At 38.9% G+C, this 13,267-nt stretch overlaps 1 protein-coding gene across 3 annotated transcripts in view; it reads left to right on the forward strand.

Annotated features, from left to right (window-relative positions):
* edil3a (EGF-like repeats and discoidin I-like domains 3a) overlaps positions 1-13,267 on the forward strand; it is a 194,137-nt gene that overhangs the window by 143,771 nt on the left and 37,099 nt on the right. For all 3 annotated transcript variants that reach the window (XM_053610232.1, XM_053610233.1, XM_053610234.1), the window contains 3 exons: positions 7,125-7,280; positions 8,068-8,212; positions 8,865-9,049. In XM_053610232.1, coding sequence (XP_053466207.1) covers positions 7,125-7,280; positions 8,068-8,212; positions 8,865-9,049 — 486 coding nt within the window. The remainder of the gene's footprint in view (positions 1-7,124; positions 7,281-8,067; positions 8,213-8,864; positions 9,050-13,267) is intronic.

Genomic DNA, 13,267 nt, shown 5'->3' on the forward strand with positions numbered 1-13,267 from the left:
GTTAATAGTTTTCAACAGTGTCATGTGTGATGTGCTTGTCATGTTTGCTGTTAAAGTCCATCACAACCTTGCGACAGCTTCCTGATCCAGCCATGAGAATGATTTCAATATGTTCTTCTTTTGACAAAGACATCTAAAAACAATGTTGTCAGTGCATATCTATGAGTATCAGATTGATCGATAGTGATGTTGTGGAACTGACAATGCAATATATCAATGCATATCAATGCTGTGCCACAGTTTCTCCTCTAGACCATTTGGTATTCTATGAAACAGTAGAGAACATTTGATTGATACGCTAGACAATCACAGTGGAGAGAAGTCTCACTCCATTTACTTTCATTTCCACAATGAGTGGCACCCTGTAAAACTCCGATTCATTCCTTAAACACATCCTTGTAAAATGCACATTTACGGAATATCCTTGATTGAATGAGATTCTCGGTATAATACTTTATCTACATGGCACTGCATGAGACAGTTTGACCTTATGACTAAAAGGGAATTGGCATTAAAGTACAGAGCTACCAAGTTCTGCTCTCATAAAAGCTTGATTTATTTTTACTTGAATCTTATGTTGTTTTCTCATTCCGTATGTCCTTATCCATCCATTTTCCATACTGCTTATCTTGCTTTTTTTTTTTTTTTCTTTTCCAGTTAGAGTCCTGGACAGCATTCTGATTTTAATGTAGTTTCCCATGAACTCCTTGAATTCCCAGATTTTCATAGTAGTTACACTCTCTTCCTTTTAGTTTCCATGTACTTACTGAATTTATAGTAGTTAGTGAGTAATATGCTTTAAGACAAATGGCTGCATAATAAGCCAGGAATTTAAGGGATTAAGAAAATGCATTTATAAAATTTTGATTTTCATTTTTAGTGAAGAGGGAGGTTGTCCACTACTACAACATTTCTCTAAACACTAATGATTCTTAAGTGATTCTGAAACAGGTAGCAAATTTTAAGAGTGCACTACTCAGATGCCGAAAACGTATTATGACACACAGTCTGGCTGTTCTCACAAGAGACTGCCATTTGACCACTAAATTAGTGCAGCTTTAAAAACCTAGTCTAGTTTAAGACTTTTTTTTTTCTAGTTGAAGACTTTTTAAAAGGCCTGGTAATCTTAACACAAACCTTAGAAGAACTTCTTGTTTTGATTTTTATGGACTATGCACACAGCTAGAGGTTGTTCAAAGTGTCACGGTCAGGCTTGTGGGAGAAAGAGGGGAGAGAAGAAGTAATGAACGAAACAATAAGTACTTGATGTTTGTCTGGCTTTAATGATGTCATATGGGAGAGGGTTCAGTGCTTTGGAACAGTGCACCATGTGAATTGTGGGAGAGTGGGTGGGTGGGTAGACTTAGAGCAATATGCTCTGGTAATTGCAGTATGACAGTAATAGGAAAATCCTGTGCACACTATGGGTTTCAGTATAAGCCACTTGTTTTGTGTGTCTGCATCTCTGCCTGGATTTTTTAAGGCACTTTCACACTTATTAATCCATTTGAAACAGAACAAAAGACCAAAATATACTCACAAAAATTACCTGAGGGGTGAGTCAGGCTGATGTACTCATATTTATTCGTCAGAAACACTGTGATGGAAAAACGTAAACAAACTTCTGCTATGTATAAATCATAAACATCAAAGATAGCACAGAACTTTAAAAAAAAGTAGATCATTTTTTAGAGTAATTTTTAAGATACATTGGGGTCGAAAAAGTCTGAGACCACTTTTTTTTTCATTTAAAATAGGAAATAAACAGAATTTTAGAATATTTAAAACAAAGGATGTAAATGTTCAATATCTTGAATATTTAATATTCACGATTCTGTACTATTTCTAGGTCCCGATTTAAATGTAAGCAAATTTGTGATATTGACCATGTTAACTGCTTTGTACAAAAGGTCAGATTTTCCTCATGCCTAATCTCTTCTATTGATGCATGTGTTCAGATGACAATCTGATGGATTTGATCTAAAATGGATCACAAGCCAGCTATACTGCACAGTCATTAAAGCAAAAAGGGGACGTACCAAATACTAAGAAACTCTGAAATTCATGTAAATATTTCAGATTCTGATTTTCACTCAGGTTGCTATGAATAATATAATTTGTAATGAAATTTGCTGTATTGAAATTAGAAAATAATGCAGAATAGAAGCATTTTCACTAGTGCTCTCAGACCTTTGGACTCCCAACTAGTTTAATGCTGTCATGGAATTCCCCTCACGCTGACTGCCAGAGCATTCAGCACTCATGAACTGCCTGAAGACAGTGCACACTTCCGGGTTGTCAAACTGTGTTTACTTTTGACACGTGTGTTTGTTTTGGTTTCTGTCCTGTCTCTGCCCCTGTTATGTAATTGGTTGTTCCTAATGTCTCAGCTGTTCTGTGTTATGCCCTTTGATTAGTTTGTGTATTTACACCCCTGGTGTCTCATTGTCACATCACGAAGTATTGTTTCTGTAGTTTGCCGCCAGAGCCATACCAGCCTTTCATTGCCCTTGTTTCTCTGTTTTCTGAGTCTGTCCATAGTTTCTTGTTTTTGAACTCTGTCTTGCCTTGTTTGGGGATCACCTGACCCACGCCTGTTTTTGACCACATTTTTGTCTATCGTTTGGAATTGTCTGCCTGTCTCTTTCATTAAAGCTTTTTACTGCACTTGCATCCATTTCCAACCTTGTTTACATGACAAAAGCACTTTGTGTATCACATCCAGCATTTATTTTCTGTTTTTGTTTGTCTGTCTGCTTAATCAGAACTCATCGCATTTTTGCAAATTATTTTGGCTCAGTTTGCACCTTGCGAGTTTGTTTAGCATCCTGCTTCCCATAATGCATGGCATGTTTGATTCACTTTCTGCAGTTGGGTCAATTTAAGGTTGAATTGCTATCTCAATGCAGTCGAAGCACTCAGAGGATCTCCTGAGTGTGATTGCCACGCTCGCACCTTCCTAAATGAACCAGAGCAAGGTGAAAAAGACATCAGGGTTTGATTCAAACATACTAAATCCAATACTAAATGTGGAAAATACTCTTAGATTGCTGTATTTAATTTATTTTCTCTTTTACTTTTTCCTCTCTGACTCAACACTGCCTCAGGTGATGTAATGCTCAACAGCGAAATAAATCAAACCAATTTCTAGAGCTGCAAATAACAACATAAATAGTGCTTATGATTTTTGCGTGTGTGTTTAACTGTGTTTGTGATTAGATAGGGAGGGTGTGTGTGTGTGTGTGTATGTGTGTGTGTGTGTGTGATTTGTGTGTGCTGTCTACATCTAGAATGTCTACATGTGATTGTTTTGTGGCACTCAGGGGAAATTTCTTTTGCCTTGAAGTGGACAATTTCCAGATTATATCTCTGACATCAGGAAAGTTATGATTGAAAGGGTGCTGCCTTTGGGCATTTAGATGATTGAATCCTCTACACACAGAGGGAAATTTGTGATATATTCACAAATTTGATAGATTAGATTTTTTTAAATTTTGCTGATTTGCTGTAGGCATGCATAAACACAGAAGATGTATGGGGATATGTAAAAGGTACAATAATTAAGCAACATGATAATTATAATTGGTTTCTTCCACACAAGCTTAATGTACACCCTTAATAAGGGTAGGATATGTGGAGTTATTAATTAGATTCATTAGGTTTGTTTATTGTATTGTCCAATAAACCATGTAACACAATCTGATTACTTCCTCCTAATTTACCAACAGGAGCTCTGATTTGTGGCATGTCTGTGTCATTCTGATTAATCCCACCCAATTTACCCAGTGTGGGCCAGGCTTGTGATATGGCAATTACTCAACTTAATTATGCATCTTGCAGCAGTCTACCAATCCATGCTAGCAAAATGAATTATCCCAACATCAGCCTTGAACATATTTACGAAGCAGAATACGCTCACACTGCACAGCGTTTAAAGGGACAGGTAGATTCATAATGAGTCCACTCTAGATACAAGAAAAGTAAAATGCCAACATTGTTAGCAATCATGTAAGGAATAAAACACTTCAGGGTGTGCGCTTACAGGAAAATAATCAACACTGTAGTGGTGTGAAGGTGAACAATTTTCAATTATTTAAGGGTGAATCGGGGGCATGGTGGCTTAGAGTTTAGCACGTTTGCCTTGCACCTCCGGACTTGGGGGTTCGATTCCCATCTCCACCCTGTGTGTGCGGAGCTTGCATGTTCTCCCCATGCTTCAGGGGTTTTCTCCAGGTACTCTGATTTCCTCCCCCAGTCCAAAGACATGTGGTGTAGGCTGACTGGCATTTCCAAATTGTGTGAGTGTGTGTGCAATTGTGGGTTTGCACCCCATCCAAGGTGTTCCCTGGCTTGTGCCCTGAGTCCCCTGGGATAGCCTCCAGACTCCACCGTGACCCTGTGAAGGATAAGCGGTACAGAAAATGGATGGATGAAAGTGCGACTCATTTGGTCAGTTTATATTTACGTTTAATGATGTGGAACATCTGTGAAACAAGGTACTTCATGTTATCACTTATGTTATAGCAGCTATAAACAGTGTTTCCTCACCAGCCTCTCTTTTTATGTCTCTCTTGAAACTAATATAACAAAAATGCAGCTTGTTATGTTAACAAAAACTGCAAATCACTATCACTACATCCCAAGACTCTCCTATGTCAGAAATTTATGGCTTTATCTCTGACTGCTAAACTGGACACTCTTTCCAAAAGGATAAAATTTGACTATTTCAACAATGAGAGTTTTTTTTTTTCTTTTTAAATCTGTTTATGTGGTGCATCCACCATATCATTTCACTCATCTGTGCAGTCATTTATGCACAAGTTACTGAAGGTGTGAGTGTAGCCAGATCATGTACAATTTTATGCCCTTTTCCAATTTTGTCCACTGGCTGGAGAATTGAGATCATGACTGCTAAATGACTCTCACGCGAATCGTTGTCAGTGTGATGGACGGCTTCTGGGACACACAGCTACTCCGTGTCAGTCATCTGTGCCCCAAACAATTTCCGCAAAACTGACAAATATCATGGCACCAGATGTTTCCGATGCTCTGTGTGTGGGAGCAAGATGTATGAGTAGGTGAACGGACTCTAGCATCTGTGGTCATTATGGGCTTGATACATCACTCCAATTATAAATGCTATGGCTTTTTAGTCACGGCCAAATAATTGGCCACTGTTGTTTTGGTTCTAAACAGGCAATGACAAAGGAAATGTAGATGGATAAGAGTGCAGTGAAATCAGATCAGTTTTATCTCCCAGAAGACTGCCATACTAACAGTGTAACAGCATCAGATCATCAAGATCATCAGATTTTTTCAGATTATTTTACTCTTGGCTGCATCAAGAAAGTAAGAGCAAGAAATGTATTAGTCTGATAATATGTCCTGCTGAAACATGAGGAAAAAAATATTTTTCAATGGTATTATGTATGAAATGTTTAGCGGCGCAGTCCTTGAGCTAGGAAAATATTCTGCAAAGCCTGTTTTGGAGATTATTTCTATTTCAGTTATAGCAGCTCACATAGTCAGTAGCAATCCAGTATCATGTGATTTACTACTAAATATGTTAGACCTACTCAGTGTACCTGTAATTAGATTTTTTTTAAAAGCCCCATAAGTTAACAGAATGACTAAATAATTTCTTTTCTACCACATGGGAATATACTCTGTTATGTATTAGTCTGCATGTTTCACATCACGTATCCATGTGGTTTACAATCTTTGATTCATCTCTGAGTAAAAGAAAGAGTGCATCTAGCCGGTGATTTGTGTGGACCATGAAAATCCCCAGAGCCAGTGCTCATGTGCCATAAGATAGTGAATTAGCTGTCATCTGGAGCAGCTGACTGTAGCATTCTCGCACACTTACTCTCACATCCCCCCACCCAGCAGTAACAAATCATTTTACAGCATGAATCATAACTATCACTTTGTCCTCGTTTCATAGAAGGGCCAGACATCATCTTCGTCTCTCCTCCCTCATCCCTTCTACGCCCTGAGATAAGCCCCAGACATCTCAAAGACAGTGTCACCTTAGGCAGAACATCGCCAGCTGTGGCTGACTGCTCTCACTTGCTGTTTAGAGGTAGACTAACTGCCTCGATACAGTCTGGGGTCTCTAGGTGCTCTCTATGAGACATGACATCAAGCAATGTGGGAGCTGTTATCAAAGCCCCATTACTTACTCTTTTGCTGTGTGCCTCTGATAGGATCGGACAACGGTGTATGTGTTGATTCAGTTTGGACTGAGACTATGTCATATGTGCGCACACACACACACAAACACACACACACAGTTTCTCCGTGGGCTTTGTGCTATGGTTCATATTTAATTAGGTGTGCATTACACAAGCTTAGAATCTCCACAGAGTGCATTAAAATCGTGTAAGGCACACCTAATCATGGCTTTTCCCTCTTGTACCATGGTCACTTACCAGAAATGACAAGTTAAAGCTGTCATTGATGTTTGCAGCGCAAAGTTTGACTGAAAGGATAAAAACAACATCAATTTTCATTAGTTACTTCATGCAGGTTGTTCTAGAATTCTGCCCACTCTAAATCATACACAGAGATAAAGTGGTGCGATAAATTTACATGTATTTAAATGAATTATAGCAAATAGTTATTAAAGAGAGAGAGAGAAAGTGAGAAAGAGAGGGAGAGAGAGAGATTATGCGTGTGATTTACCTGCATCTGTGCCGTGTCTCTACTAATAATGAAGCTGTGAGATTACTGTATGTTACTATGGTTACAGTTGTTTATTGGCAGCACGTTAATTTAGAACAGGGATTAAACTGACCGGAACTACCTGAAGTATGTACAGTTTTAACACACACCTTCCAGCCAATTGGAATCGAATATTCGGACAGACCATGGTGTATACATACAACAAGGGTCTAAATCCTAATGCAAACACAGATATGAATATTTGGCTCAATAAATACAGATACAGTGTCATTGTGTTGGGACAGTGTGGGGCAGGTTGTGCATGCAAACAAGTTAGAGGCCTTCTTTTCCCCTGAGCTCACTCCATTCTTCCCTCTAGCCTCCTTGCGAAGGGCACCACTGATTACCTCTCTGTTTTTCATATCTCTCCCTCTTTCTCTCTCTCTGTATGTCTGTAGATAAACCTGCAGAGAAGGATGCGGGTCACAGGCCTGATAACCCAAGGGGCCAAGCGGATTGGGAGCCCTGAGTACGTCAAATCGTACAAAGTGGCCTCCAGCGACGACGGAAAGACATGGAGGACGTACAAAGTCAAGGGCACGGATGAGGATATGGTGAGATGTGTTTTTAATTAGCCGCCGGCTCAGCGTGCCTCACACTCCACACACTTTAACAGCTCTTCAGATTGGATTTTTTATACTGTTTCAGGATAAAGGAGAGCCACTAGGGCCACCAAGGATGCGCAATGCTCCATCATTTTTGACGGAGCCCCTCCCTTCATTTTCTATTACCCAGCCTCAATTCCCATTCTTGTTTTATTTAACTTTTTTTTTTATGATCTCCTCTAATGACTTTGGGTGGAAATTTTTGCTGCATCATTGTCTGCTTTTGTCAAGAATGTTCTTTTGTATGTCTGTGCCATTTTGCTGAGATGAAGTTGTGTATTGGCTGAATGACAGTGAAGTATTGTTCCAATGGTTTAGTATGACATGTTTGTTTATATTATACTTATTTTAGCAAAAAAAAATCCAATCTGTGGATCAGGTGGTAGAACTTGCTGTCCACTAATCGTAGGGTTGGCAGTTCGATTCCTGGCCCTCATATCTCCACATGCCGAAGTGTCCTTGGGCAAGACATTGAACCCCAAGCTGCTCCCAATGGCATGGCAGCTCTGCTACCATTAGTGTGTGAGTGTGAATGGGTGAATGAGAACCAGTGTAAAGTGCTTTGTAGAACCGCTAAGGTTAAAAAAAGTGCTATATAAGTGCAGTCCATTTACCATATTTTATTAGTCTGTATTATAACTAATACAATAGGCCTAATGAGTAATAACAACAACAACACAGAAAGAATCATCTTTAATGTTAACACTGACATCTCTGGCTCGCTGTTCATGTGCAGATATTCCGGGGCAACATCGATAACAACACTCCCTCGGCCAACTCGTTCACTCCCCCTATCGAGGCTCAGTATGTGAGGATCTACCCGCAAGTCTGCAGGAGACACTGCACTCTGCGCATGGAGCTCCTGGGCTGTGAACTTACAGGTTAGTCTTCAGTGGATAGTCTCAGCTGGATACTGTAGGTTTGTACCTAAGAGCTGCTGCTGTACTCATAATATGCTCATACTGAACATCTTTTCAACACACTTTTCAAGACCTGTATACTGTAATGATTTATAGTCCTACTATCTGATGTCATCCAGAAGAGGATGGGTTCTTTTTCACTCCGGTTTCCTCTTCCTGTTGTTTCAGGGTGGTTTTCTTTGCCATTGTCACCTCTGGCTTGCTCATTAGTGCTCTAAATCTACATCCAGATTTGTGCAAAGTTGCACTGTTGCAATGTCTATTTTTAAATGCACTGCAGAAATAAATAAATAAATAAATAAATAAATAAATGGAGTGAATTTGAAAAGTTTGAATAGTTGACGTTAGGGTCTAGGGCAAGGTAAGCAGTTCTAGTACTGTTACAACTTTGTTACAAATTTGAAAGCTTATTAATTCTAACTTACTTTAACTTGACATCTGTTTGGCACTACAGGTATATTTACTGTTCAACCCACTGCAACCATATACCATATAAATTGCATTGCTTAGCACTGTGTTGTTTTGTTAAATCTCCACCCCAGTGTGCATCTATTTTCAAATCTGTCTGTCAAATTATTATAACCTCTAGCTAATAAGCTTTTTAATACTGCAGGTTGCTCAGAGCCTCTGGGCATGAAGTCTGGCCATATACAGGACTACCAGATCACAGCATCCAGCACTTTCCGAACCCTCAACATGGACATGTTTACCTGGGAGCCCAGCAAAGCCCGTCTGGACAAGCAGGGAAAGGTCAATGCCTGGACAGCTGGACATAGTGATCAGTCTCAGTGGCTACAGGTAATACTGTCTCTGCCTATTCTTTTCTTTCAGTGTGACTGGCAGCCCATTAACTCTCCTGGAGCCACAGTGTGACTGCCAGGTTTAATGACAGAAAGCATGTCAAACCATGACCCAGTTGTTCCAAATTTGTCCTGACATTATGAAACCCCCACTGTCTGTTCCCCAGCATACTAGTATATCTACAATATTTCTACAATATATAGGCATGCTATAATAACACAATTTGAGCTAACTGCCAGTTAGCAAATGCACTTTAGGCGTTTATTAGAGTAGCAGGCAGAGATCAGGCAAACAGAGTACAATGGGCTAAAGCAAAACACAAGAATCAGGAGGCTAGTGAAAGTCAGGTACACAGAACATCAAACATGAAACAGAAAGGCTCGGCGGTACGGACCGGCGGTTAAACACTGCACAATACTTCACATGGAGCAAAGACACACAAGAGTTTAAATATACAAACTAATTAAGGGGAGAACTGAAAACAGCTATGAGTAATCAGGAAACATGAGTGAGACAACCAATGATAATACAGGGGAGGAGACAAGACATGAACCAAAACAAAAACACATGCGGCAACGTAAACAAACACATAACATGGAAAAGTGTGCCGTAGCTTATAAAATTTATAAGCTTGATAGAAAGATTAGCGTATTGTGCACAAAGCCTCTTTTCCTGCATCATCTAAAAGGCGTGTTTATAATAGTATACTTAAGAGGTGTTGGTTATAATATTTCAATAAGCTTTTAATTCTACTACTACTACTACTACTACTACTACAGTGTACCATCAGCTCACATTAAAACATGACAGGTCATGCGAAAACAAAAATGCGAGAGAGAAAACACAAGTTGTGTTATTCAGAACAGCCAAAGGTGTCAAGTTTTGTTGCGGGGGGGGGGGACAATAAACAGAATATTCCCTGTGAAAATGACCAAAATATACATTTCTATCTTTATTTCACAAAAAAGTAAATAAATAACCTGGAGTGTCTTTCTATGAAAGACACCCCTAGTTATGTCAAGATGTTCAGCAGCCTGGGAGGTAAAAGGTGTTTAAACACAGGGGCTTGACAACAGGAAAAAGCTTCAGGAGTTGCTGTTTAATGTGAAGAAATACCACTTGAAGTAAAATGTATGGTGTGAATTGTTGTTCAGTAGTCACAAAGAATGATTTTTGCATACAATTAAAGTTCAAGTGGAATAAACAACAGCAAAAAGCTCTTAACACTGTCCTCTAGAAATACTTTTATGACTTCTATGCTGTTCTGATCAGACACCTCCCAGGGGAATCATACTGAGTGTTTAAGAGAGTACTAAACTGGACAGGTAAGGCGTTTGCTGTTTAATTCTTTCCATCAAAGGGCTGGTAAATCCTTTATCTACAATGGCAGAGAGGCTTTGTTAGGCTCCTCAGTCAGTGCTCATTAAAATAACTGATCACTTTTAACCAGACTGCTAGCAAGTGCTATTAGTCACAAACCCCAACAAATTGCACTTGCTGTGATAGTCCCAGGAGAAGCTTCTCAACCTGAAAACACAGGCATTGCTATTTAAGCTTGCACAGATGTCTGGAGTAATCATGTTATGATTAGAACTGCATAATAGAAAAAAAAAACAAAACAAAACAAAAAAAAAAACTCTGTCTAGGTCTAACTGTAAACTTTGCCCTGTTTAGCATATTGTATTTTATTGTTTTCGTGTGCCTGCCAAAGTTGCAGAGCCCAAGTGAAATACCTAACCAAACACAACCAGCAAAAATAAAATCAATTACCATAGCGGCATAAACGCTTACAGTGACATGGATATTCTCTTCTTTTGCAACTTTAATGATCAGTGTTCGCTTTCATTTGACAATCTAATGCAATCTAATGTGGCATTTATATTGTTGCCTGCTGCTAGATTATTGTGTTGCATAAATAAAAAAGTTTTTGCACTATTTCATCTTCCCAGCTAAACTGTCTTTTGGCTAAACTGAGACTTATTGATTAGTCTTCAACAAAGACTCTAACTCAAAAACTTTAAGAGCTGACTTGTGATTTTACAATGCAAATACATTTGCTGAGTTTAACTCTACCTCCCCATTTGCTCCATCAACATGTCTATATTCTAAATAAATGATAACAAGTAGCGTAATATTGTAGCAGCACAGCTTATGGAAATTCTTTCACAGGCATGAAAATGTAAGAGTGTGAAGCAGAGATGTAGATACTCTAAATGTCATTTCTACTCTGGTTACCATGGTGAATAATTGATTATCAGTGACATTACAGAATGACTACAGGCTTGATAGATTAATTGAATTGATCAAGCTTAATGACAAATTAAGTATTCCAATTAATCAAGACAACTGCATTGCTGCAGAGCCTAAAGGAAAAAAATACACCAATGACTGCAGGCTTCTCAGAGATAACTCAACCATGTGGGGCACAGTGTACTTTTCCTCCATGCAGTAGAATGAAGCACTTTGGCTCACACTCCATGGGCCAGCTGTACTAAGCCATTTGCACCTACATTCTCTAAATTATGTATTATGTTTGAAACTGCCATAATAGGCTAAACATGTAATTCAAACACCGGGCAGCAATACACAAAGTACACTTCTCCCAGTGGCATATTGTCCATAAGGGCAGGTACGGGGCAGCCGCTCAACAAATGTTAATGTTCATAAAATCCTCATTCACAACTCCATACACTTTAAATTCTGTTAGAATATTAATTACCAGCTTAAACATTTGTGGACACCTGACCATCACACCCATTTGTCCTTGCTGTACATCCCATTCCATCCCATTCATTAGTCCTCCTTTGCTGTTATAATAACCTCTACTCTTCTGAGGAGGCTTTCCACTAGATTTTTGAATGTGGCTGTGGGGATTTGTCCATTCAGCCACAACAGCATTAATGAGGTCAATCACTGATGTTGAGTGAGGAGGCCTGGGGTGCAGTTGGCATTCCAATTCATGCCAGACGTGTTCAGTGGGGTTGAGATCAGGGCTCTGTGCAGGCCACTTGAGTTCTTCCGCTCCATGTCTTAATGGAGTTCGCTTTGTGCACAGGGGCATTTGTCATGCTAAAACTTGTTTGGACCTCTTAGTTCCAGTTAAAGGAAATCTTAATGCTACAGCAGGCAAAGACATTCTATACAATTGTGTGCTTCCAACTTTGTGGGAACAGTTTGGTGATGTTCCACTTATAGGTGTGACGGTCAGGTTCCCATATACTTTTGGCTATACATATAGTGTGTTAGGTCTTTATTTCTGCACCTCGACACACCTACTGTATCAAACACATTTGAACAAAGGTATGTTTAAAACCGTGCAAAATGAGCTGCTGGATGACTATTTGTTGTTAACCCTCAAGTGCCTATTATGGGATTATAATGAATTCACTAAATAGTAATCTATAGCATAAATCAAGTGTGATATCCTCTCAAATTATTAATGCTGTCCCGCCCCACTAAAATCTATGGTCACAAGCTATGGGTGGCGTCTCCAGTGTACTAAAGTTTAGGCAATTAGCAGAAACCAGTTTTGTATGTGATTTTCTCTGCCTCCCAAAACAGGTGTTAATTAGCACCATGTGAGTTATATGGAGCTGTGTAAGCAATGTTGCCAGATGCAACTGTCAAGAGTGTAGTCTTAGTTCTTGTAGCACACTGATTTAGAAAGTGTGAAGTATTTAAGGACTGAGCTTGGCTCTCTGATTTGATACTACAAGTCTTCTGCTTGAAGCTTGTTCAGAAATCTTGACTGTTATATTTACTTTTCCTACACTTCCAGTAACAGTTTAAGAAATCTAGAAACCAAGCATCAGTTTAAACCCTTGATTAATCTGATTATTGCTACCTTATTTTCTTATTCTATTTTGTAATAAAAATAGGATATCCAGTTTTTTTTTGTTGTTTTTTTTATTTTTTTAATAATTAAGTTCATGCTATTGAAATAAAAACGATCAAAGCCATCCGTAAATTTAAGGGATTTTCATACTTGACATTTTGATGGTGAGGTTTTTTTTTTTTGTAAAACTCATGCTCCTGGTTAGCAGTTGGAGACTTGTATGTCCACGTGTCCCTTTTTATGCCTTTATTTATCTATTATTTTAGAATTTAGTTCAAATTTTCTGCACTGAAAAAGTTTGCCACCAGGATAATAACATTCTCATTTTCATAAGGAGCTCATCTGCCTGGCTTATTTGCTATTCAGATAAATCCAAATCA

This window comes from Ictalurus furcatus, chromosome 22 (genome assembly GCF_023375685.1).
Source record: "Ictalurus furcatus strain D&B chromosome 22, Billie_1.0, whole genome shotgun sequence".
Classification (NCBI taxonomy): Eukaryota; Metazoa; Chordata; class Actinopteri; order Siluriformes; family Ictaluridae; genus Ictalurus; species Ictalurus furcatus.